General features: G+C 47.9%; 1 protein-coding gene across 2 annotated transcripts in view; it reads left to right on the top strand.

The window, feature by feature from the left end:
* Nucleotides 1-25255, top strand: part of AURKA (aurora kinase A) — a 123795-nt gene extending 98540 nt beyond the window's left edge. For both annotated transcript variants that reach the window (XM_086932486.1, XM_086932487.1), the window contains exons 7-9: nt 3056-3204; nt 20119-20293; nt 24497-25255. In XM_086932486.1, coding sequence (XP_086788612.1) covers nt 3056-3204; nt 20119-20293; nt 24497-24655 — 483 coding nt within the window. In that variant the 3' untranslated portion in view covers nt 24656-25255. The remainder of the gene's footprint in view (nt 1-3055; nt 3205-20118; nt 20294-24496) is intronic.
* The last annotated feature ends 326 nt before the right edge of the window (nt 25256-25581 follow it).

Genomic DNA, 25581 nt, shown 5'->3' with positions numbered 1-25581 from the left:
TATAGCGGTAAAAAAAATTCCCGCACTGGCAATTCCTATTGTCTAATATGTCACCTGTTCAGATTATTTAATGACCGCTATGCCTGGATGTAAACCATGTCAATTGCAATTGCACTCTGGTGGGAGCGGGGGGGGGGGTGGTGGTAAACTCCCATTATTAAAAAAAAAAAAAAAAAACTTATTGTAAGCCTTGCAAGTAAAATGACTATCTCCACAAATGAGACACTACTTTTTGACAGTCTGGGACTTTCAGCTCATCTGACACTTATCTAAATGCACAATTTGATATTCTTGGTATTCTGTGCTTGGACTTCATGCCCACCTTTCTGAACTTTCTTTTTCTTTTGCTGCTTTTTTCTGTATGAATACTCGTAACTAAATACACCTTAAGTTTCTAGCCTTGGCACACCTTGTTAGGTTATCAGTCCTAGTAGATACAATTCATTGTGTTGTAGTCATGTCACCCCAGGGAACTCTAAGTTCTTAACACACTTTAAGCCTTCTAACCCAGTGAAAAACTGAACTGACAAATCTTTTAAAGTACTCGCAGCCCAAAAATTAATGAATATACTAGTGCTGTAGAATTGTAGTTAAAGAGCAGGTCTCGACATCAAAGTTCCCACTGTTTCAAAATGATTGGTTAATCAATAGAAACTGCATCATGACATTCAAAGTTTTAAGCAAGAAGTTAACACCATTTTCACTCAACAGGAGTCCCCAGCCGTGCTTATATTGTCTGCTATTCCTGGTCAACAATAGAAGTGGGAAGAGGCCCCACTTACAATCGAAGAAATTAGGAAGGCCATAGCTAGGTTGCGTGCGGGTAAAGTTACTGGCCCGAATGGGTTCCCGGCAGAGTTCTTCAAAAAAGCAAAAGACCTCCTGGGGCTGTTTATAGACGCGGCCCACAACGGAGTTCCCAATAAAGCGAGGAACAAGGCAGGGGTGCCCTCTGTCCCCACTGCTTTTTACGCTGACAAAAGAGTTGTTGGCAGCGATGGTTCGACAACACCCGGAGGTTAAAGACTTCGAGGTGGCAGAGGAAAAAATATCATTATATGCGGACGATGTCCTCCTATACGTCACGCACCCGGAGACAACGGTACCGGTGCTTTTTTTCAGAGCTAGAAAGATATGGAGCACACTCGGGGTATAAGATTAACTGGCACAAATCTGTCATATGACACTAGTGGCAGGGAGAAGTGGACAACCCTCCGGGACAGGTTATAGACTACAGTGGAGGGCTTCGTCTATCTTGGAGTGTTTGTGACAATGGATAGGAAACGCTCGTGTGATAGAAATGTCAGGCGTATAGTGCGTAACTTTGTAAAAGACTGCTAGATGGAGGCTATTGCCCCTGACGCTTCTGGGTCACGGGCCATGTTCAAAATGGTGACGCTACCTAAATTCCTGTATGCGTTTCAAAACTAATATTACCCTCTCCCAAGACGAGTGTTCAGAGATATAAACTTTGAAGTCTGGACCTATCTGTGGCTAGGTGAACAGCCTAGAGTAGCATTGTCGACGCTGCAGAGACACCAGTATAGCGGAGGGATCTCTTTCCCAAATATTGAGGCTTACTACTGGGCTGAACACCTGATAACGATTAATGACTGGGTCCACCCCTCGGCCACTCACCCCACGTATGCCCTGGACAGAAGTGTTATGGGTAACCAGACTTATACTTATTATCTATATGGGGGTAAAGGGAAGGGTCGACTACTGCCGGCCACTAAACTGATGCTGCTGATATGAAGTAGAGCGAACAGGACCATAGGATGGGAGAAAAAGCTTACAAGACTAACGCCACTATGGCACTGCACCTGGCTTATGTACTGAATAAATTGAAGGGATTCAAGAAATGGGACGATACAGGGATATCAACGATGGGGGATGTTACTGTGGGATGTGTTTTGAAATCATTCCCGGTTCTGCGGACAGACTTTGGACTGCTTCCCACGCAATATCTAAGTATGCTCAGTTGCGTCATGCGTGGCGGACAGAGGAAATACCAGAAGGCACCATACCAGAATAGGCCCCCCTAGAGGATCGGTTACTACAGGAACAAATACCTGAAAGTACAATCTCAATCACATACAGGACTATTATGAATAATTTGCCAGACGGCCTGAACACCCTTCGAAGTAAATGGGAGAGAGATGTAGGCGAGATGGACTTGGTAGATTGGGACACAGTTCTTATGCATCCGAGGGAGGTAGCCATTAAGTCCCGGCTGAGACTCATACAATTTAATGTACTGCATAGAACCTATTTTGATAGGGTACAGCTATACAAAATGTGGAAGATAGGTACGAGCTGCCTCCGCTGCGGCCAGGAAGGACGAGATTTTTTCCATATAATATGGTCTAAGTATACCGGGGGGAGATTCTGAAAGAATTGGAAGCGGTGCTGGAGGCCCCTTTGCCCATGAACCCCAAGCTAGTCCTTTTAGGTATGACTAATGATATAGATCTGGCGCGCCCACTACTGATCTTCCTGGCCTTGGCCTTGGTTGTGGCTAAGAGGGATGTTGTGAAATACTGGGGGGGCGGACACAACACCGCAGATTGAGGAATGGAGGAGGGGTATGGACCTCTACATGACGGCAGAAAGGGTCACATATAAGGCAAGAGGGCTTTCATGGGGGACTGTGAGTGGGAAAGCAGGGATAGGACTCATTCGGGTGTAGATGGCTCAGGGGGAATCCAGACATGGCGATACCGAAAATGTTGGGGATAGAATCATTGAGCTGGAATGAAGAACAGACTGGATTATTATTTTTTGATATATGGTGGGGGGATGGAGGGCAGTGGATGCTGATTGATGAGTAAGAAGTTGTAATGTTACTGAAAAAATGCAAATAAAAATATTTAAAAAAAAAAACAATAGAAGTGGGAGTTGGCATGTGTGCTTACCAGTATGTGCTTACCAGTATGTGCATTCTGCTTCACTGAGGGTGGTATTTTGTGGTGTATTGCCAAGCCTTAAAGCTATTTTGTACAGGATAAATGGTCGCTGTGGTCAAGTTATTTTGGTTTGTTTTTTTTGTCTTCAGTACATAACAGAGCTGGCAGATGCACTGTCTTACTGCCACTCGAAGAAGGTCATTCACAGGGATATCAAGCCTGAGAACTTACTGCTTGGCTCAAATGGAGAGCTGAAGATTGCAGACTTCGGTTGGTCTGTGCATGCACCCTCGTCCCGGTAAGGTTTTTTTGTTAGTTTAATAGTCGCTGGTTACAGATTAGTAGGGTTTCTGAATTGTCTGTCTTTTTTTCTACTCCAACGGTAGAACCTTTCTCTACGCACGAAGACCCTGCAACAAGATAGAATGGTCCTTTATGAACACGATTATCCATAAAACTTGAGGCCAGATCTAATTCTGAGAAAAATACTATAAAAATATTTGGGTGAAGATCACCAATTCTTAGTTGGGAACAGCAGACCGTGGTAAATATAGGAAAAACTCTTCTCTAACTATTGGAACATATGTGTCAGGTGAGCATTTTTCTGCTCCAAAGCCGAGATACCTAAAAACCAACATGACTTGGGCATAGTGGTTCAATGTTTGCTTTATGTACCACTAAAGGAGTATAGTAGCTCAGTGGTTCTTAAACTATGGTCTACAAACCCTTGGGGGTCCATGACTGCATAGAAAAAAAGTAGAAATAAAAAAGTAAACTGTAAATTAAAGATTTTAAAATATTCTATAAATATGTAACTTTTAAAATTAAAGCGGGGTGGGGAGGTCCTGGATTCCAGTAATTTAAAGTGGGTTGGAGGAGGTCCTGGATTCCAGTAATTAAGTGCTTTGGTGGCCGGCTGAGCTAAATCCGCCTCCATGCCCAGCTACCCCTGCCAGGAATCTGGGCTTTAAGTTTTATACACAATTGTCGTGCAAATTGCACATGTCTCAGGGCAGTGCTTCTGGAACCAATAGCTCTCCCGAGCTTTCTTCACTATCTTCCAATTGACTGTAGGAAGGCTGTGGTCCACGCATTGGTCACTTCCCAACTAGACTATGCGAATAGCCTTTACTTTGGACTTCCGGAGTACCTAAGGCTGCAGATTATACAGAATGCAGCAGCTAGGCTGGTACGGAATGTGCCAATGCGTCACCACAACTCCTCACCTGCTCTGCCTTCACTGGTTACCAGTGAGACAAAGTAGAGTACAAAACCCTTCCTTGGCACATAGAGCAATGAACAATATTGGACCTCATTATCTGAGGCATAGGCTCCGAAAATACACCAATAAAAGAGCACTAAGATCAAATGACCAGAATCTTCTGGTCACTCCACGATTTGCAACGGCCAGGACAGGAGGCTGTTTCTTCACGGTCAAAACCACCACTCTGTGGAACACCATGCCGGAACATCTAAAAGATCAACTCAGAATAAATGTTCAGGAAGGCATTAAAGCTTTGGCTCTTTGCTCTTCCCTAACATTCCATTACTGGTTCCCCATGCCAAAGTCAACGAGCACTACTAGCGCCGGGACACAAACATTGGAGGTTGCTGCATGCTTTACAAGCTGTTTATTAAGTGGGGGTTTATTATTGTTAAGTGGGGTTTACCAGAAGTCCAGGTTAAGAACCACTGTACTGACTTTTAATTATCTGAATTCCATGTATTTTACAAGGACAGTTTGTGCTTCATTACTATCGCCATTTGTGATTTGATCTTTGGGAAATATAAATGGGGGTCGACATTCCAAAAAGTCCAGCCTTTCTCTTTTTAGTGTGACCCATTGAGTGTTCGAAATAAACAGCCATCAGTCATTCTGTCACGTACAATACCTACCTTAGATGCTCCGCCGACTTAGCCTGAGCAGTGGTTCTTAACCTTTTGACTTTTATGGACCCTCACTTGATCAGTACTGGAATTGGAGAACCCCACTGAGCCATTACTTGAATTGTGGACCCCCACTAATCGATAACTGGAAACCAGGGACCCCAGCCTAAACCTTTTTGATTATTTGAACTGCAAAACCATATTCATCAAATGCAGAAAGTCAAACAAAAACAAACTATAAAACATTTTATTTAGTTTGATAACAAATGTAAAAAAGCAACTCTGTTTTAATAGGAAGGTTGGAGCGTTTCTAAATTCATTTGAGGTCTCCATCATCCATACGATGTTCTGTTTGATCCACTTGTACTGCTCCCACTTATTAATCTTGGGATACTTATTTAATATTTAGCCTTAAAATTCCTTCACTTCACATTAACCGTTTTAAAATGTTCAATTATACATTTTGCTTCTTTTGTTCAGTAATCTGATTAAATGTTTTACTAATCGCCCTGGCATCAGTGTTGATTTATTACACAGAACTGTTTGATACCACACACTCCTGGTTTCTGAAAGCTGTCATGGTGCTGGCGAACTAGAGTTCATGAGTTCCCAGCCATTGTACTCCTTTTGGCTTCCTTGGCACTTGCAATATTTAGGAATTGACTTGAAGTTTGGAGATAACCGTGAAAGGGCCATTTCCAAAAACTACTTGTTTCTCCCTCCTATTATTCCTGACCTGTTTGTGTTGGTTTTAGGACTCTAGGCACTTAACCACTGCTAATCTGTGCTAAAGTGCATATGCTCTCTGTAAATTGTTATGGATTGGTGTTTCCATGATTGGATGTTTGATTTACTTGTTAGTCTCTAGTAAAGTGCACTAAGTGTGCCAGGGCCTGTAAATCAAATGCTACTAGTAGGCTTGCAATACTGATAGTGCCACCCATGTGAGTAGCCCATAAAAGGTAACTCAGACCTGCCATTAGAGTATGCGCGCAGTTTGTAACTGCCATGTGGACTTGACAAGTGCACACACTTGCAAGTCCCTAACCTTCCCTTTTCTTACATGTCAGCCACCCCTAAGGTAGGCCCATGGTACCCCTGTTTGGAGGGTGCAATATATGGGAAAGGTGGGACATACCCTAATTTGTGTGGCATGTCCTGATAGTGAATTACGGCCAATTTTGTTTGTCACTATGGCAAGGCTACCTGTTCGCCATAGGACAGAAAGGGGAGTTTGTTTATAACCGATTTTAAACGTAACTGGCCTGTGAAATTAGGTAGGAAAACTGTTTAGTATGCCTGAACTCAGAATCTAAAGATGCCTCTTTTAGTGAAGGTGATTTTTACATTGTGTTTGAAATGCCACTTGTAGAAGGTAGGTATTTTCTTGCTCGGTCATCCTTTGTGCCTCTGTTGGAATGTAGATTGCCTGTCTGGGTTTTGGATAACATATCACTGGGGAGCAGGAGTGGCTCCAGAGTCTAGGTTGGTCAGGAAAGGGCTGAATAGACCTGGACTGCAAGAGGGAAGGCTATTTTCTTGCACCTCAAAGGGCCTGATCAGCCTTTGACAATGCAGTCTCCACCTCCTGCCAGAAAGGCACACCAGAGAAGGCATAACTGGTTGGACTCACACTCGTTGCCTAAGAGATCACAGGATTTTGGTGTATAAATATTGGGGTCCAGAACCCTGAACTTTAGAACTCTTTTTGGACCAAGAAGAGCTGGAGAAGCTGCGAGTAGTAACTACCGCTTCTGTAGTAGGGGTTCTCTGTGTATAGTCATAATCTAGTGAATTGTCCCGCTCATGAGCGTGGACCCTGGTGCAATCAAAAATAATCTGTTAAGCTGTCTAAAAATGCAGTCCTGCACAGACACTTAAGAGCTAATTTAAAGACATATAATGCAGCCTATATCCACAGGCTACACTGTCCAGTACTTCAACTAGACATTCCACCAAAATCGCACACAGCACAGCCTGCTGAGTTTTCTTCATAGAGAAAAACTTTCCCTTTAACCAGCAAAGCCTCTGGAATGATAGAGAGGAAGGGGAGGACAGACTAGCCCCATAGACTGCCATTATGTGGCTCAAAAAGGGATACCGTGCCTTTTTAAGAAAATTTTCTCAGTATCCCAGAATGCCCAGCAGGTCCCATTTACTTTCAGTTCTTTTTTCCGGCTCCTGGTAGCAGGACCCTGGAGCATTGAGCTCTCCCTTTTTTGGGTTTGTGATAAGAATTTTTGCACTTTTAAAGTGTGTGAGTGTTTACACTCGACGTGTTTTGGTGCCCTCTTCCTTTTCTAATACTCTTAGCAATCCTTTTTGTCAAAAAGGCCAGCATTGTTTGATAAATGCCTGGAGTGCTCCAGGAAGAAGGCCAAGTCGGACCCACACCCTGTGTATCTTGTGACTCCCTTCTACTCTTTTTCCAGAGAAGTGTGAGATTTGCCAAACCTTCTCCTCCAGGACCCTGAGAGACGGAATGAAAATCAGGCTCCAAGGACTGGAAGAAAGAAGGCTGCAGAGTGTAGGTGGGTCTGGGCAAGCTGGATCTGCTTCCTCTGCCCATGCTGAGGCCTCTGGGCGTCTCCCCAGCGTCAAGAAGGCCAGAAAGCCTCGCCATTCTCCGTCGACATCTATAACATCGACGACCGCGTTGAGTGGCATGACGGCGGTCTGCTCCCAGTCTCCCCAGGGCTCTGGGTCGAGTCTACGTTCGGCATCGAGGGGGCTGTCGAGACCGCCGCTGAAGACTTCCTCCTCGTCGGCGTCATCTTCGACGTCGTAAGGATTCCAGTCGGCGCTTGCCGTCGAGGCGACGCCACTGTTCGGCGGCGATCAGCGTCGAGAGGACCCGTCCAACAAGGCACAGACCTTCAGCGTCGAGGAGGTGAAGCCCGTCTAGGCATAGGTCGACGCCGAGACTACGTACGTCGAGGAGGCGTTCTTCGATGCCGAAGAGGTGCTCGTCGCCTAAGAGGAAGAGATCATCCTCCAGGAGGCGTTCTGGAGCCAGGAGTCCTTCCCGATCCTCAGGGGCATGACGGTGACGTCTGTCACCGACCGGGGGCCTTGCCTCTCGGTCGCCTACGCCAAGGAAGAAGATGAGGGAGTCACCGGGCTCAGTGTACTCTGTGGTGTACTCTCCTCCCAAGCCAAAGTCACCTACTCCTCCTCCACTGCCTAAGGAGCCGCCGCCGCACACTCCTTCTCCACCACCTCCTCCTGTTCCTCCACATGCATCGCCACAGCCTCCGAGATCGGTTTCACCTCCCTACGCCGCCTAAGGAGGCACCTCGGCCGAGGTCCCCGGTCAGGCCGCCGCAGGCACCTGCAAAACCACAGGCGCCTCTGCAAGCACCTGCGGAACGTCCAAGGCCTAGCAGACCTAGATCTCGCTCCGGACGGAGAGGGAGATCCAGGAGTCGCCGCCGCTCATCGAGATCAAGGCGACACTGTAGGAGGAGTCTATCTAGGTACAGCACGGAGTCGTCCAGCGCAAGGGATTATTCGCCACTCTAATCCGGATCCCCTCGGAGGAGGGTATCCCCTGTGGACGACGTGGTCTCCTTTCAGGAAGTCTTGTTGAGGGGTGCGAGCAAGCTGGGCATCCAACTGACTGTGCCCACGCCTACGACCTCTGTAATATTTGAGACTCCACAAGAAGCACCTATCGAGGCCTCTGTTGCCTTTGGTTCCTGGATTAGTGGAGCCCACCATGGAGCTCTTCCTCACTCCGGCGGTGAAGAAAGCAGCTCCCTCCAGGCTGCAAAAGAAGTACAAGGCTCCGGATGCGGACCCGGCTTTCCTCCAATTGGATCCAACTCCGGATTCCGTAATTGTGACGGCGGCAAGGAAACAACACTCCACCACCCCGTCCTCCAATGTGCCTCCGGACAAGGAGTCGCTGGTTGGACTCAGCGGGCAGGAAGGTGTGCGGGACGGCCGCTACCACTATGAAGGCTGCCAGTGCATCTGCGCTGTTGGGGCGCTATGACGGGCGCTTTGGGAGTCCCAACAGTTCGCCGACCTCCTCCCACGGGAAAAGGAAGATTTTATGGAGATCCTGAATGAGGGATTGCTGGTGTTGAACCAGCTGATCAGCGCTGCTGCAGACTCGTCGCTCCTGGCAGCCCACGGGTACTGCCATGGAGTTAATCAGAGGCGCCACGCTTGGCTCAGGTTGACATCACTGAAGCCGGAAGCCCTGCAGAGGGTGGCCAACCTGCCCTTCTCTGGCGAGACCCTATTCGGGAAACACGCCGACGATGAGATGGCCCGCATGGAGGCTGAGACTCTGACGGCGGTGGGCTTGGAGAAGCCCAAGGACCAGAACTACCGCCCGTTCCAGAGACGCTACAGGGCAGAGGGCGAGGTCGAGGTCAACAGTCTGGACAGCAGTAGCATCAGTTCCAGAGGAAGCCCTTCCACGAACGTCAGAGGGGCAGGGGTGGTCAGCAGTCTGCCACCGCGACCAAAGGCCTGGCCGGGTCTAGGCCCTGAGCGATTACTTCCCCGTCATCCGTTACCCACTCCGGTGGGGGGAACCGTTCAATACTTTCTGGCAGAGTGGAGAAAAATTACTCCGCACAAGTGGGTGCTGAATATTGTTTGCAATGGATGCAGTCTTCGGTTCACCAGCCTGCCTCCAGCAATTCCACCGGTTTGCTCGCAGTTTCAACTGCGCGAGCTCCAGGCGGAGGCAGATACCCTGTTAAGAAAACGGGCGATAGACTTCCCTCTGTCTCAAAGGGGAAGAGGTCTATACTCGGTTCTTTCTAGTCTGAAAAAAGGACAAGAACAAGTTCAGGCCTATTCTGTGAATCCACTTGTTTGCTTGTCGCAAATCCAGAAGTTTCGCATGTTGTCTTTGCACCAGATATACACTCGGCTGCAAAGGGGAGACTGGCTGTGCGCAATAGACCTGCAAGATGCGTACTTTCACGTGCCCATTGCACAGAAACACCGGAAGTTCCTGCGATTCCAAGTCTGCGCCAATCACTATCAATACAGTGTTACCGTTCGGGCTGAAGTCAGCGCCCGGACGTTTTCCAAATGCATGGCAGTGATGGCGGCACACCTGAGAAAGAACAAGGTGTTTGTCTACCCGTACCTGGACGATTGGTTGATCAAGGCATCCTCCTTCTCGGAAGCTCAAGCGCACTTCCAGAAGACGTCCGTTCTCTTGCACAAGCTGGGGTTGCACATCAACATGTCCAAGTCTGTCCCGACTCCGGTTCAATGCCTACAGTACTTGGGAGCCACCATCAATACGCTGTCTGCAAGTGTCTCCTTCGGAGGAAAGACTTTTATCACTCCATCGGAAGGCTCAGGCTTTTATGACCGCTCCATCTACGACGGTGAGGACGGTGTCTTCTCTACTGGGGTCGATGGCCTCCTGTATCTTCCTCACGCCACATGCATGGCTTCACATGAGCCCGCTGCAGGAGTGTCTGGAGGATCAGTGGGACCAGAGGAGAGGCAGCTGGGACGACAAGATATGACAGTCTCTGCATGCTCTACAGTCTCTGAAATGGTGGTGTTCAGCAGAGAATCTCCTCAAGGGGCTTTCCTTCCACTAGGTCATCCCACTCCGACTATCGTGACGGATGCTTCTCTCCACGGCTGGGGAGCGCATTCCGGGGAGTTACAGATCCAGGGAACGTGGTCTCTGATGGAGTCAACGTATCACATCAATTTTCTGGAACTCAGAGCTGTTCACTTGGCACTGAAGGCCTTTCATCTGTCCTTCCAGACCAACTCTCTGCTTGTACAGACGGACAATTCGACCATTATGTATTACCTCAACAAGCAGAGGGGCTCGATCGCGCACCCTGTCGCAAGAGGCGCAGGCGATCTGGCACTGGCTTCTTGCCAGAGGACTGACTAACGGCTACTCATCTACCAGGTGTGCAGAATGTTAGATTCACTAAGCAGACTTATCAAGGAAAATCACGAATTGGTCATAAACTACGAAGTGCTCGGAGAAGTCTTCGACAGGTGGGGCACTCCAGACGTGGATCTGTTCGCCACCGCTGAAAACAGCAAATGCCGAAACTTCGCATCCAGGTACTACCAGCAGGGAACGCTGGGGAATGCGTTATGGATCAACTGGTCGAACAGCTTTCTGTACGCTTTTCCACCCATTCCCCTGATTCCAGCAGTGCTCATCAAGCTGGCCCAGTCCAGGGCGCGGATGATCCTGATTTCCCCGGAATGGCCCCTGCAGTGGTGGTTCATGGACCTGCTTCACTGGTCTCCTTCCTCACATTCGGCTGACGTGCCGGCAGGACCTTCTCACGAAGTTCGGGGGGCAGATGATTCACCCCAATCTCATCTTTGAGTTTGGCGGCATGGCTCCTGAGAGAGTGCAATATGACCATTTGAATCTCCCTGCAGATTGTATGGACTTACTGAAGGAAGCCAAGAGACCTTCCACTAGGACTTCTTATGCGTAAAAGTGGAAGAGATTTTGCATCTGGTTGCAACTATGATCCAACATGTAAGGAAGATGTCATCCTTCCGTACCTTTTACATTTGGCGCAGTCTGGCCTTAATTTGCATTCTATTAAGGTTCATCTCGCTGCGCTGACTGCCTACAGGAAATGCTCTTCACAGACTTCCTTCCTTCAGATCCCTGTGATCAAGGATTTTTTGAAAGGCTTGAAGAAAGTGTTTCTTCCTGTCCGGCTTCCTTCGCCTTCATGGGAATTGAATGTGGTGCTGTCCAGATTGATGAAGGAACCTTTTGAACCTATTCATAATGCTTCGTTGCAGCACCTGTCCTGGATTGCGGCATTCCTCGTGGCCATTACATCGGCCCGCAGGGTGAGTGAAATTCAGGCGTTGTGTTGCCAAGAACCTTATACTGTATTTCATGCTGCTAAGGTGGTTATGCGTACTCACCCTAAATTTCTTCCTAAGGTTATTTCTGATTTCCATGTTAACCAGGCCATAACTTTACCTACGTTTTTTCAGAATCCTTCCTCTCCAGCGGAAAGGTCTCAACATTTCAACACCCTCCTGACATCCAGGGAATGTAATCTGGATAAAACCAAGGATATTCGTAGGTCAGACCAATTGTTTATCAATTATGGATCGGTCAGGACAGGTCTTGCTACCTCAAAACAATCCATTTCGAGGTGGATTGTGTCCTGTATACAGGTGTTATCAAAAGGCTAATAAGACCTTAGGGGGTAAACCTAAGGCTCCAGCAGGGGCAATGCTGCCACAACTGCTTTGTTACGTAATGTTCCCATTGCAGAAATCTGCAGGGCGGCCACTTGGAAGTCGGTCCATACCTCTGCTAAGCACTACAGTCTAGACACTGATTCCAGGGCAGACGCTCAGGTTGGGCAGGCTTCGCTGCGAAATCTGTTCGCACAGTAGTAGTGTTGTACTTCTTTTTCTCCGCCGCCGCTTTGGTGTGGGGATAGGCTTGCCATTCTATTCACTAGATTATGACTATACACAGAGATCCTCTACTACAGAAGGAGTAGTTTGTCCTGTAACTCCAGTTCTGTAGTAGGGGTATCTCTGTTAATCATAAACGCCCGCCCTCCTCCCAGGTGGAGACAGATGTTTGTTCGAAATGCTACAGGTCTGGGGTTATACGCCTTCAAAAAGAACTGAAAGTAAATGGGACCTGCTGGGGATTCTGGGACACTGAGAAAGTTCTAGAAAGTTTTCTTAAAGGCACGATAGCCATTTTTGAGCCACATAATGGCAGCCTATGGGGCTTGTCTGTCCTCCCCTTCCTCTCTATCATTCCAGAGGCTTTTTTGGTTAAAGGGAAAGTTTTTCTCTATGAAAACTTGGCAGGCTGTGCTGTGTGTGGTTTTGGTGGAATGTCTAGATTAAGTACTGGACAGTATAGCCTGTGGATATAGACTGCATTATATGTCTTTAAATTCTCTCGTGTCTGTGAGAAGTTGGCCTGATATTCAGTCTTCACTATTCTAGTGATCACTATGTATCAGTCCAAACAACCCTTATGGTGATTGGTTGTAAGTCAACCGATAGACCAGCTATCCTAGTAGCATGGACAAGAGCAGTCTTCGGGCTAAACTCTAGAGGGCGTGTTAAGCCAGCTGTTATACCATCACATATACCCCTTGAACACCAAGTGAAAGGACACCACACAAGTGTTATGAAAATAAACAGTGTATTTATTTAGATCACAACAGCCCTGTACTCTTTATGAGGACAGGGTACTAAGCACACAACAAAAATACTTTAAGTTGCACAATTTACACAAATGCCCGAGGGGCACGAAAAACCATATACTATGAAAGTGGAATGCAAAATTACTAGCAGGTAAGTACTGGACTAATAGGCTTTGGAATCGCTAGGACTACGTTACTGAACCTTCAGATTACTTGTAGGAGGCCTAGGGAACTCGGGTGCAGAGTGTGCACTCTCATGCGGGACAAAGTCTATGGAGGCTAGTAAAAGCAAAGTTAGTGTTCTCGGGCGAACCCGACTAGGTAGGTCAAAAACGAACCATACAGTCAGTCTATCCACAAGCACCGAGACACCTACGGGTATTTGTGCACTCAATCTCCTAAAATAAATAAAATGTTGTCCTTTATATTACAAAGTGGGTTAAAGTGGATATGCTTAACACATTGTAACCTGGATGAGCTGTGAACTCCATTTCATTAAGGGGGTTTCCTTTGCCTATTCATGGTGATTTACATAGGTGTAAACATTCATTTTTAGCATCTGGGAAGATCTTGTTCTAAATAAGGCTTGAAAATGACACTTCGTTGGTGCAGCTCTTTAATCCAATAAACATTTAATTAAACAGTGGCCATCACAGGCACGTCTTCACAGCAAGTATTTAGTGTGTCCAGTTACCTAGTGAACGTAGCTGAACTAGCTGCATGGCTTTATTAGACAGATTAGAAAATATCCCTTTTCCGAGGCTGTATGTTGGTTTGGTTTTTTTTTTAATTAGTTTTTTTAAAATTCAGCTTTATTTTGACATGGGCAGACCTTTAAGCACTCCCGTGTGTCCTTTGAGTGGAGTTGTCATTGTGCTAATCTGCCAATAGTGGTCCTAGTAAATTGATCCATGAAAATAGACATTCTGTAGTAGGGGATCTCTGTGTATAGTCATAATCTAGCAATCAAAAATAATCTCTTGAGGTGTCAAAAGTGCAGAACTGCACAGACACTTGAGAGAGAATTAAAGACCGATAATGCAGCCTATACTTCACCTAGAAATTCCACCAAAAATCCACAAACCGCAAAGTCTGTCCAGATTTTTCTTGCTTCAGCAGCAAAAACCCTCTGGAATGATAGAGAGGAAGACCTGGACAGACAAGCCCCATAGGCTGCCAATATGTGGCTCAAAACAGGATACTGTGCCTTTAAGAGAACTTTCCAGAACTTCACAGTATCCCAGATTGCACTGCAGGTCCCTTTTACTTTCAGTTCTCTTTTCCGGCTCCTGCAAGCAGGACCCTGGAGCATTGAGCTCTCCCTTTTCAAGGGTTTATTGGTGATTCTTTTCACTTTTGTTTCAAGTGAGTGCTTTCTAAAGTACTTTAGTGCTTTTCTTCTTGGTTTTTGCACCCTTTTGATGTCAAATATGCCTGCATTGTTTGACATATGTTCAGAGTGCTCCAGGAAGAAGGCCAAATCAGATCCCCATGAGGTGTGTATCCTCTGCCTTCCCTCTTCCCATGTCCCAGAGGAGTGTGTGATTTCAGGGCTTCTCTGGCAGTACCCTGAAGGACAAAGAAGATCAGGCTTCATGGCCTTGAGTAAAGAAGGCTGAAGGCGCAAGGTGGGTCTGGAGGGGCTTTCTCTGCCCGTGCTGAGGCCTCTGGGGAGCTTCCCAGGGGCAGGAAGACCAGCAAGCGTCCCCATTCTCCGTCTGGGTCGATTGTAGTCCTCCCTCTCGACGCCGTAGTCGGTGCAGTCTGTTTCCCGTCGTCTGGGGTGACGCCGACGCTCGACGTCGAAGGAACTGAACAGACCGCCAACAAAGTCTCCTGTGACTATTTCGTCATCCTCGTCGAAGTCATCGTCGAGTGATCGACGTCGAAAGGCCCGGCGTCTGCGCTCGTCGTTGAGGCGACACCACCGTTCGCCGTCGGCGAAAAGGAGTAGATCGCCGTCTAGGCGCAGAAGGTCGCCGTCTAGGCGCAGGCACTCACTGTAGAGGGAGAGACGGTCGTCGCCGAGGAAAAGCCGCTCTACGTCGAGGGACAAACGCTCTCCGTCTGGTCGCTGTTCTTAGGCGCCGAAGAGACTTGGAAGGAGGTCTGACGCCATGGGAGGCTTGCCAACGTCCCAGGCTGGGAGGCTTGCCAACGTCCCAGGCTGGGAGGTTCGCCAACGTCCCAGGCTGGGAGGTTCACCAACGTCCCAGGCTGGAAAAGAAGGCGGATCACCGGGATCTGTGTACTCAGAGGTGTATACCCAGTCAGAGGCCAGTTACACCCCCGCCTCCATTGCAGACGGGTCTCCCTCCGAGGGCCCCTACTCCTCCTCCTTTACCACCACTTCAGCAACCTGTACCTCGACCTCAGTTGCCAGAAAAGCCACCTCCGGTCCCTCTGAGGTCGGTCTCACTGCCCAGACTTCCGACCCCTCCCAAGGGGACCCCTAAGCCGAAGGCCCCGGCCGAACCAAAGGCGCCCGCTCCGGTGGAACTGGCGGATCGATCGAAGCCAAGGAAGTCGCGGTCACGCTCCAGAAGGAGAGGGAGATCCTCCACCAGGTCAAGACGTGGCCATAGTAGGCAGGGATCTAGGTCCTGCACGGACTCCTCCAGGACCTATTCACCGACCTTGTTGGAATCCCCAGGGACAAGGGTGTCTCCGGTGGACGACATCAGCACGTTCCAGGATGTTCTCCTGAGGGGGGCTGCAAAATTGGGAATCACGGTGACTGCTCCAACACCCACGACGTCCGTGTTATTTGAAACGCTTCACAAGAAGCATTTGTCTCTCCCTCTACTGCCAATAGTGCCTGGTTTGGTAGAGCCTGCGTCCTCAACAGTGCCGCCCGATAAGGAGAGCCGATGGATCCGCGGCCATGAAGGTGTCCAGCGATGCTGCGTTGCTAGGGCGGTATGACAGTGCCCTGTGGGACTCCCTGCAACAGTTCACGGAACTTCTGCCACGAGACAAGAGGGAGGACTTCCAAGAGATCCTCAGAGGGGATGCTGGTGTCAAACCAGGTCATCAGCGCGGCTGCGGATGTCTTTTTGCTGCCCATGGGTACGGTCATGGGATCAACCAGCGGCACCGTGCTTGGCTCAGGCTATCATCACTCAAGCCGGAGGCCCAGCAGCGGGTGGCCAATCTGCCCTTTTATGGGGAAACCCTGTTCGGAAAGCATGCCGATGATGAGATGGCCCGCATGAAGGCGGAGGCAGAGACTCTTGACGGCTGTGGGCTTGGAGAAGCCCAATGAAAAGTAGGCCTACCGACCGTTCCAGAGAGGGTTTGGTGCACAGGGAAGAGGACGAGGTCAGTCTTCAGGACAGCAGCAGTTCCGGAGACCCTTCCAGAAGCGCCAGAAGGGTAGAGTGGGACAGCAGTCCTCTACAGCAAACAAGGGCCCGGCCGTGTCTCGAACCTGAGCAGTTACTTCCCCTACATCCGTTACCCGCTCCGGTGGGGGGGGGGGGGGGAAGCGTTCAATTTTTTCTGGCAGAGTGGAGAAAAAATACTCGGGACAAGCGGGTGCTGAATATTGTTTGCAATGGATACAGTCTTCGGTTCACAAGCCCGCCTCCATCAATTCCTCCGGTCAGCTCGCAGTTTCAACTGCTCGAGCTCCAGGGTGGAGGCCGATATCCTGTTAAGGAAAAGGGCAATAGAAGACGTACCTCTATCTCAAAGAGGCAGAGGTCTGTACTCCCGGTTCTTCCTGGTTCGCAAGAAGGACAAGAACGAGTTCAGGCCCATTCTGGACTTACCTCTGTCTCGAAGAGGTCTGTACTCCCGGTTCGCAAGAACGAGTTCAGGCACATTCTGGACTTGCGACAGGCAAACAAGTGGATTCGCAGAGAAACGTTTTGCATGCTGTCGTTGCATCAGATTTATCCTCCGTTGCAACAGGGAGACTGGTTATGAGCAATAGACCTACAGGATGCGTACTTCCATGTGCCCATTGCACACAAACACAGGAAGTTCCTGCGATTTCAAGTCGGCACCAATCATTATCAATACACCGTACTGCCATTCGGGCTGAAGTCTGCGCCCAGAACATTCTCGAAGTGCATGGCAGTGGTAGCAGCACACCTAAGGAAGAACAAGGTGTTTGTCTATCCGTACCTGGACGATTGGTTGATCAAGGCCTCCTTCTCGGAAGCTCAGGCTCACTTCCAGAAGACGTGCGTTCTCTTGAACAAACTGGGGTTGCACATCATGTCCAAGTCTGTCCCGACTCCTGTCCAGTGCATTCAGTACTTGGGAGACACCATCAATACGCTGTCAGCAAGTGTGTCTCCTTCGGAGGAGCAACGGTTATCACTCGTTCGGAAGGCTCAGGCACTTATGACCACTCCTTCTACAACAGTGAGGGCGGTGTCTTCTCTACTGGGATCGATGGCCTCTTGTATCTTCCTAACGCCACACGCACGGCTGCACATGAGACTATTGCAAGAGTGCTTGGAGAATCAGTGGGATCAGAAGAGAGGGTCTTGGGACGACAAGATACGACTGTCTCTGCATGCTCTTCAGTCTCTGAAGTGGTGGTGTTCAGCGAGGAATCTCCTCAGAGGGGTCCCCTTCCACAAGGACAGTCCCACTCAGACTATCGTGACGGATGCTTCTCTCCACGGTTGGGGGTGCACTCCGGAGACTTACAAATTCAAGGAACGTGGTCCCCGATGGAGTCCACGTATATCCTCAATTTCCTGGAACTCGGAGCTGTTCACTTGGCACTGAAGGCCTTTCATCCGTCCTTTCAGACCAACTCTCTGCTTGTACAGACGGACAATACGACCACAATGTATTACCTCAACAAGCAGGGGGGGGGGGGGGGGGGGGCTTGATCACGCACTGCCGCAGGAGGCGCAGGCGATCTGGCACTGGCTTCTGGCCAGAGGATTGACGATAACGGCTACCCATCTGCCAGGTGTGCAGAATGTTCAGCCGGACGCAATGAGCAGACTAATTCAGGAAAACCACGAATGGGTCATAAACGATGAAGTACTAGGAGAAGTCTTCGCAAGGTGGGGAACTCCCGACATAGATCTGTCGCCACCGCCGAAAACAGCAAATGCTGAGACTTCGCCTCCAGGTACTACCAGCAAGGGACGCTGGGGAATGCGCTATGTATCAACTGGTCGAACAGCTTTCTGTACGCTCTTCCACCCATTCCCCTGATTCCAGCGGTGCTCCTCAAGCTGTCCTGGTCCAGAGCGCAGATGATACTGATCGCCCCGGAATGGCCCAGACAGTGGTGGTTCACGGACCTGCTTCACCGGTCTCTGCTTCCTCACATACGGCTGGTGTGCAGGCCAGACCTTCTCACGAAGTCCGGGGGGCAGATGTTGCGCCTCAACCTCTCGTCTTTGAGTTTGGCGGCATGGCTCCTGAGAGAGTGCAATATGGCCATTTGAATCTTCCCGGAGAGTGCAATATAGCCATTTGAATCTTCCCGGAGAATGCATGGACATACTGAAGGAGGCTAAGCGACCTTCCACTCGGACTTCCTTTGCTTACAAGTGGAAGAGGTTTTATATCTGGTGCGAGTCTAAGAACTAAAACCCTACGACAGGCAAGGAAGACGTCATCCTTCCTTACCTTCTACATTTGGCGCGATCTGGCCTTAATGTTCATTCCATTAAGGTTCATCTCGCTGCATTGACTGCCTACAGGAAATGCCCTTCACAGACTTCCTTCTTCCAGATCCCTGTGATCAAAGATGTTTTGGAAGGCTTGAAGAAAGTATTTCCTCCTGTCAGGCTTCCTTCGCCCTCATGGGAATTGAATGTGGTGCTGTCCAGATTGATGAAGGAGCCTTTTGAACCTATTCATAAGGCTTTGTTGCAGCACCTGTCTTGGAAGGCGGCATTCCTCGTGGCCATTACATCGGCCCGCAGGGTGAGTGAAATTCAGGCGTTGTGTTGCCAAGAACCTTATACTGTATTTCATGCTGCTAAGGTTGTTATGCGTCCCCCCCCCCCCCCCCCCCCCCCCACCCCCCTTATTTCTTCCCAAGGTTATTTCTGATTTTCTAGTCAACCAGACTATAACTGCCTACGTTTTTTCAGAATCCTTAATCTCCAGCGGAAAGGTCTTTACATTCCCTGGATGTTAGGAGGGTGTTTAAATTTTATCAGGATAAGACCAAAGATATTTGTAGGTCAGACCAATTGTTCATCAATTATGGATCGGTCAGGACGGGTCTTGCTACCTCTAAGCAGTCTCTATCTCTAGGTGGATTGTGTCCTGCATACAACTGTGTTACCAAAAGGCTAATAAGACCTTAGGGGGTGAACCTAAGGCTCATTCCACCAGGGGCAAAGCTGCCACGACAGCTTTGCTCTGTAATGTTCCCATTGCAGAAATATGCAAGGCGGCCACTTGGAAGTCGGTCCATATCTTTGCTAAGCATTACTGTCTGGACACTGATGCCAGGGCAGACGCTCAGGTTGGGCAGGCTTTGCTGCGAAATCTGTTCGCACAATAGTGGTGTTATTTCTCGTTTCTCCACCGCTGCTTTGGTGTGGGGGATGGGCTTGCCATTCTATTCACTAGATTATGACTATACACAGAGATCCTCTACTACAGAAGGAGTAGTTTCTGTCCTGTAACTCCAGTTCTTTAGTAGGGGTATCTCTGTTATAGTCGTAAGCGCCCGCCCGCCTTCCCGGTGGAGTGAGATATTCATGTAAGGAATGCTACTGGTCTGGCGTGTTACGCCTTCCAAAAGAACTGAAAGGAAAAGAGACCTGCAGTGCATTCTGGGATACTGTGAAGTTCTGGAAAGTTCTCTTAAAGGCACAATATCCTTTTTTGTGCCACATAATGGCAGCATATGGGGCTTGTCTGTCCATGCCTTCCTCTCTATCATTCCAGAGGGTTTTTGCTGTTGAAGCAAGGGAAATCTGGACAGACTTTGCTGTTTGTGGATTTTTAGTGGAATTTCTAGCTGAAGTACTGGACAGTGTAGCCTGGTTTTATAGGCTGCATTATCTGTCTTTAATTCTCTTGTCTGTGCAGTTCTATAGATTATATTGTTCAGTGTTAATCACTTCCTTCTAACTATTTACTCCATCCAAACCATACAATCATGTATGCTGGTTTCTTCAGTAAGTTCCCATAGATTGCTTATTTTATTTTTTTCCCTTTAGGCGAAGTACGCTTTGCGGTACTTTAGACTACCTGCCTCCGGAGATGATTGAAGGTAAAATGCATGACGATAAAGTGGATCTCTGGAGTCTTGGTGTGCTGTGCTATGAATTTCTTGTTGGAAGGCCACCTTTTGAAGCGGACTCGCATCAGGAAACCTACCGGCGCATTTCCAAGGTAATTTTTCCTCTGGATTTTTATTTGACAGTGTCCTGTCAATACCATGCTATATTGAGCATAAACCCACAGCACCAGTTAAGAACTAGAGCTGAAAGTAACTTCTCGTTGAGACCTTGAATTTTCTGATTAAGAATGGACAGCAGAGATGGATGCTCGAGGGGAGCAGCAAGGCTGTCGTGTTTTGCATAATTTGTTCCAGACATCAAGGTTCTTACGTACACCACTCTGCAAAATTACTATCAGAGTCATACACCTGCAACACTTTAGGAACTTCATATCTGCGCCAAAATGACTAGATCCAGATGGGTAAAGTCCAAAATTGCAGTCCATGTGGTGTAAGTAGGCAAGAAACTAAAGTCACTAGAGCAAACCAATTTCAGTCCTCTCTTCAAATATATCCCTGTATAGGTTCTTCACCTTTAATGACTACTACAGCTAGGAAACATGCCATGCTGACTTGCACCAAACAGAGAAGTTGACATAAGTCTTGGCTAAAATTTTAAAACTTGTAACTGTGCTACCATTTTAGAGTTTCAAATTTCCCATCTGCGGCAAATAAAACGCACATGAAGAAAAATCTAAAGCGGGACGAATAATTAGCCCTGTGAACTCTAAATATTGTGTCGGACTTTCCTAGTTTAAGACTAGCCAGACACATCCCCAGAGGAGTAAAGCCTGGATGGAAAAAATCAACAATGTGATTTTCTCCTGAGTGACTCATACCCATCTAGACATGCTCACTGGATGTCTCCTTGGGCATGGAAACAAGAGAGCAGCAGATGCCAACACCTTGAAGCTAGATGAAGACTGCCTACTCCAGGAGAGACTTGTGCTGAAACAGTACATGTTGGCCAACTTTCTTGACCAGAATAGGAGTTTCTCTATCTGCCGTCTCAAGTTAGGGGAAAAAGGGATTAAAACGAAGTAGCTCTCATAAGCAAATTCAAAAAGCAATTAAAATGGTGGACAATGCAAACCAAGTTGGGTACTTGAAATATCCAAAACTGACCCACACAGCAGATGTGTTGCACTCCGGGTGTGGATACACACTTGGGAACTTTAACCCCTTCGCTGCGTGCCGATTCCCCGGCTGTGCTGGGGGGAGGGGGGCGCTGTGCGCCCCAATGCTCATGATGAGCTCAGGGGGGCGGGGGGGGGGGGGGGCGGCGGTGGTGACATTGATCTGCACTATCAAAAATAGCCATAGTTTGGCATTGTAGTACTAAGTAACTGTTGCAATAAAAGACAGTCAACACGTAGAAATTTTTGGGGAGAAACCCCCATCATGCAATCCTAAAGGGAAAAACCTGGTAAGTTTGCAGGTAGGTAAATCGGTTTGGAGGTTAGAACCAAGGTTCAGGTTAGCACTCCAGCAGCACTAGGGTGGCAGGGTGCCGAGGTTAGTCAATGGGGCACGGGCAGTCCATGGTTTTAAGAGGCACGCTCCTGGTTTTTAAGGTGAAGGCAAAGGCGGGTCCAAAGTCAGCACTAAGAATACACCACCAGTGGCTGGGTGCGGGGTGCTTGGACGGTGATGGGAGCCCAATGTTATCCTATGGAGGTGTTCTTCAGATTTTGGCTGTAGGCTCGGTCCAGGAACCTTTCTGAGTGGAACCAACAGCTGGGCAGGTAAGTAGGTATTTTCCACATCGTCTGGGTTCTTCGGGGGTCTGGTCACCAGACTGCAAGTTTGGAGACTGCAGGGGGGACTTTCGACGTCTGTAAGGCAAATACCTGTTGCAGTGGAGGTCGGTCGGAGTGAAGAGGCTTCAGAAGTCGACACAAGACCTTGGAGATGAGGACCACTGGGGAAACACTGATGGATCGGTGGACTCTCTGGACACTTGTCATGGACTGGAAGTGCAGAGAAGTCCAGGAGCAGGGTTTCTTGGTTTCGTAAGGTCTTGGTCTTTTGTGGACACAGCCACTGTCCTTGTAGTCCAGAGTCTTTGTTGAAGTAGGGGACCAGTCTTCAAGTCTGGAGGATGCTTATCTTTATTTGGAGCCGTCGTTTTCTTCACAAGGGGATTTGGAGCTGTAGGGAGGCCGATGGGACTGCGGCCAAGTCAGTTGGGCCTGGAGTCTTCCCTGTTACGACTTTGAATTCCAGTCTTAAGTCATCAATTCTAAATTCTGGGTTCTGGGCTGCCTTCTAAATACTGTATTAAGGGGGGCGGTTTAGAGGTCTCAAGATAGTAGCCAATGGACTACTGTCCTTGGGGTGCCTATACTTTACTAGGTGTGCCCCCTGCACTTTAAGTTGGCACAAATCCTGATCCTGATTGGAGGATGACTAACATCTACAAGTTGGCAGGCACTGAAGAGTGGGCTTCACCTTGCCTCCCCATCTGACGGGTGGGGTTGGCAGAGGATGGGCACACCTGGGCTGTCCTGATTTTTATTTTATTTTTCCTGCAAAAAGGTGCGGGTGGGGCTGCTCCTGATGAAAGAGGCTCTAGGTCGCGTTGCAAAGGCGGCAAGTCCTTTGAAGCTCCCCTGCCACAGATGGCTCTCCTAACCTGGGGCGGTGTGAACATCTCCATGCAGGAAGGCCTTTTTCTAGGCCCAGGGAGCAAAGGCTCCCACCCCAGGGGTCCAATAACCAGTCTCATGGTGGCAGGCTGGTGTTCATCAGTCAGGAACCCACCAGCGGTGCAGTTGGTTTTCTTCAGGGGGTTCCCCTCTAGAATAGACCCCTGAGTGCATGGAAGAATAAATCTGACACTGGTATCAAACCTCTCCGAATAATAAATCTGCATCACAGGATTCAGAAAGGCCGTTATGATGATAGGAAACTTCTAATGACTAGTTTTTAATCCATATCCTCATGATGGCTTAGCTGGGCACTTATCTAAGAATGTCCTTGGGTATTATAGGGACATATCTGCTCTTGGGTCCTCACATGAGGTATAGGGCACCCTGCCGTAAGGATGACTGACTTGGGCCTCATGCAGTTCTGGGCAGGCATGGCACACAGGAATGTGTATATACCATAAGAAACACAGGGGGTCTATTAGCTGCTTATTAGGGCTATACTATCACTACGGAGTCGCCTAGATCTCAACGTGTGTGAAAAGGATGAAGACAAAATTAAAGACAAGTGGATACAAAGGTGAAGAAAGAGACCGAAAAGGGCCCTTTTACAGACAGATATTTGTTACTGTCATCTTGCACTGTTCTGTTTTTAATTAGGAGGCATGTCTTTGTCCATAGAATAAAGTTGCATAAAGGAGGACATTCCATCCTATTTTAAGTCACATTTTCTGTTTTGTTGCACCTTTTTTTCAAAACCATCAATAGATCAGTCATTGCGGATGTTTCATCAGTGTTGGTGGACCAAATCCGAAGATATCAATACTGTGTGGTTCAGTCCCCATGATCAGAGGACTAGCCGTTCACACTCCAGGGTTTGGCCAGATGATATGACTGATCACTAAAGTCTCTTTTGATGGAAACCCTATATCACTCTTTTGGACTGGTCAGCCACTGATGAATAGTCTATAATGTATCGGTCTCTTTCTTCACCTTTGTATCCACTTGTCTTTAATTTTGTCTTCATCCTTTTCACACACGTTGAGATCTAGGCGACTCCGTAGTGATAGTATAGCCCTAATAAGCAGCTAATAGACCCCCTGTGCTTCTTATGGTATATATCAATTTGTAGCTGGGGATAAAACCAGGTATGGGTCTTTAAACTTTATATCCCTTGGACCCCCTTTAAAAGTTGGTGTATTTATCACACAGGAATGAGTGCCTTGTTGGCTTTAGCTGCACCACAACGCGCAGGCTGCAGTAGCAGTGGTGCATGTTTGCGGTGAGGTCTCTGAAGCTGGCAGACGCACTGCAAACCTCAGAGGTCTTTCCCTGGGTACCAGGCCCTTGGAACCATAGGTAACCTCTATATGGAGCTTACAGGTAGGCAAGAGTGGCTCCATTTTGGAAACAATGGTACAGGTTAGGGAAAACACAGGCCCTGGGACCTGATTGGCAGTGACCCCGGTCACTCAGTCAAATTGTCTGGTATCTGGCAAAAAGTTTGGGGGCAACCATGCAGAAAGGGCACTGACTCGGTAGGGCCATTCGCACTAGTTAAATGCAGTGGTGGCGAGTTGTGGCAATAGTACTAGACTGAAGTGCGCTGGTTATTTCTATGAGTTTACAGATGCTAATGGCTTATTTTTTTTTTCTCTCTCTCCTTAGGTTGATTATCAGTTTCCTTCATCTGTGTCTGATGGCGCTCGTGACCTGATCTCAAAGCTGCTAAAACATAATCCATACCAAAGGCTGCCTTTAAAGGATGTTTTGGAACACCCGTGGATTGTAGCAAACTCCTCTAAGCGTCCCAAAGGAATTCTGTAACGCCTTCACAGTGACCCATCTTAAAACAGGGGGGCCATAATCTTGCACACATTTGCACCTGCTGGAACAAGCTCATCACAATTATTGGCAGTGGAAAGCATTTCCTGCAGCATTCCAAAGTTGACTTTTAGCAGACTGAGCTGAAATTCGAGCACATAAGTAGTTGTCAATCAGTGTCCTTAAAAAAAAAAAAAAATCTTATTTTCAGGGCTGTATTCTGACCTTTAATGTGACTTGCGTGATCTCATTGCACTTGGTAAAGTGCAATCTGTACTACCGTCATGTTAGGCTGCTATGGTTGTCCTTGCAATGCACTTGTCACTTGTGAATGGGAAGGAAGAATGCCAATGTATGTAAATACACTGTACATAATTAACATTGTAAAGTCCTGTTTGAATGGTGTGATTAGGCAAAGAATATCAAGCGGATGAGTTGTCTGACTGGTCTGACTGTGAGGAGCCTATATAATTCTTAAGTGTTTACTAGATGCCTTTTTCACTGTGTATGTTTAATATTTTGCTTTCAGAGATGGTTAATATTGTCCTTGTTAATATTGTCTTCAGAAATACAACAAATAAAATAAATAGATTTTTATACTTGTATGTTCTAAATGTGCTTTAGCAGATTAGGATACTTACTATAGTGGCATCTAGCATGGCCATTTAAGCATTTTCCCATAATTTGAGATTTCATAGAACATGCTGTTCCGTCACTTGCCGTGGGGATTGTTGCTGTGTAACACTTAGTCTATGTAGCCTAGCCACCTTATTTTGTCTGTGGAAATTCCTGTTGCTTTACTCTTTGCTATTTGAGGTGCAAAGTTTGCTCATCTGAGCTCTACTCTTTTTTTAGGTCATTTTTGACAAGATTACTTATGCAGCTATTTTTTTGTGAAACATGTGACCAAATATTTTCCCCGACTGTGT

This window comes from Lissotriton vulgaris, chromosome 7 (assembly GCF_964263255.1).
Source record: "Lissotriton vulgaris chromosome 7, aLisVul1.2, whole genome shotgun sequence".
Lineage (NCBI taxonomy): Eukaryota > Metazoa > Chordata > Amphibia > Caudata > Salamandridae > Lissotriton > Lissotriton vulgaris.
The sequence above is the reverse complement of the archived record's forward strand: the minus strand, read 5'-3'. Positions and strand labels throughout refer to the sequence as shown.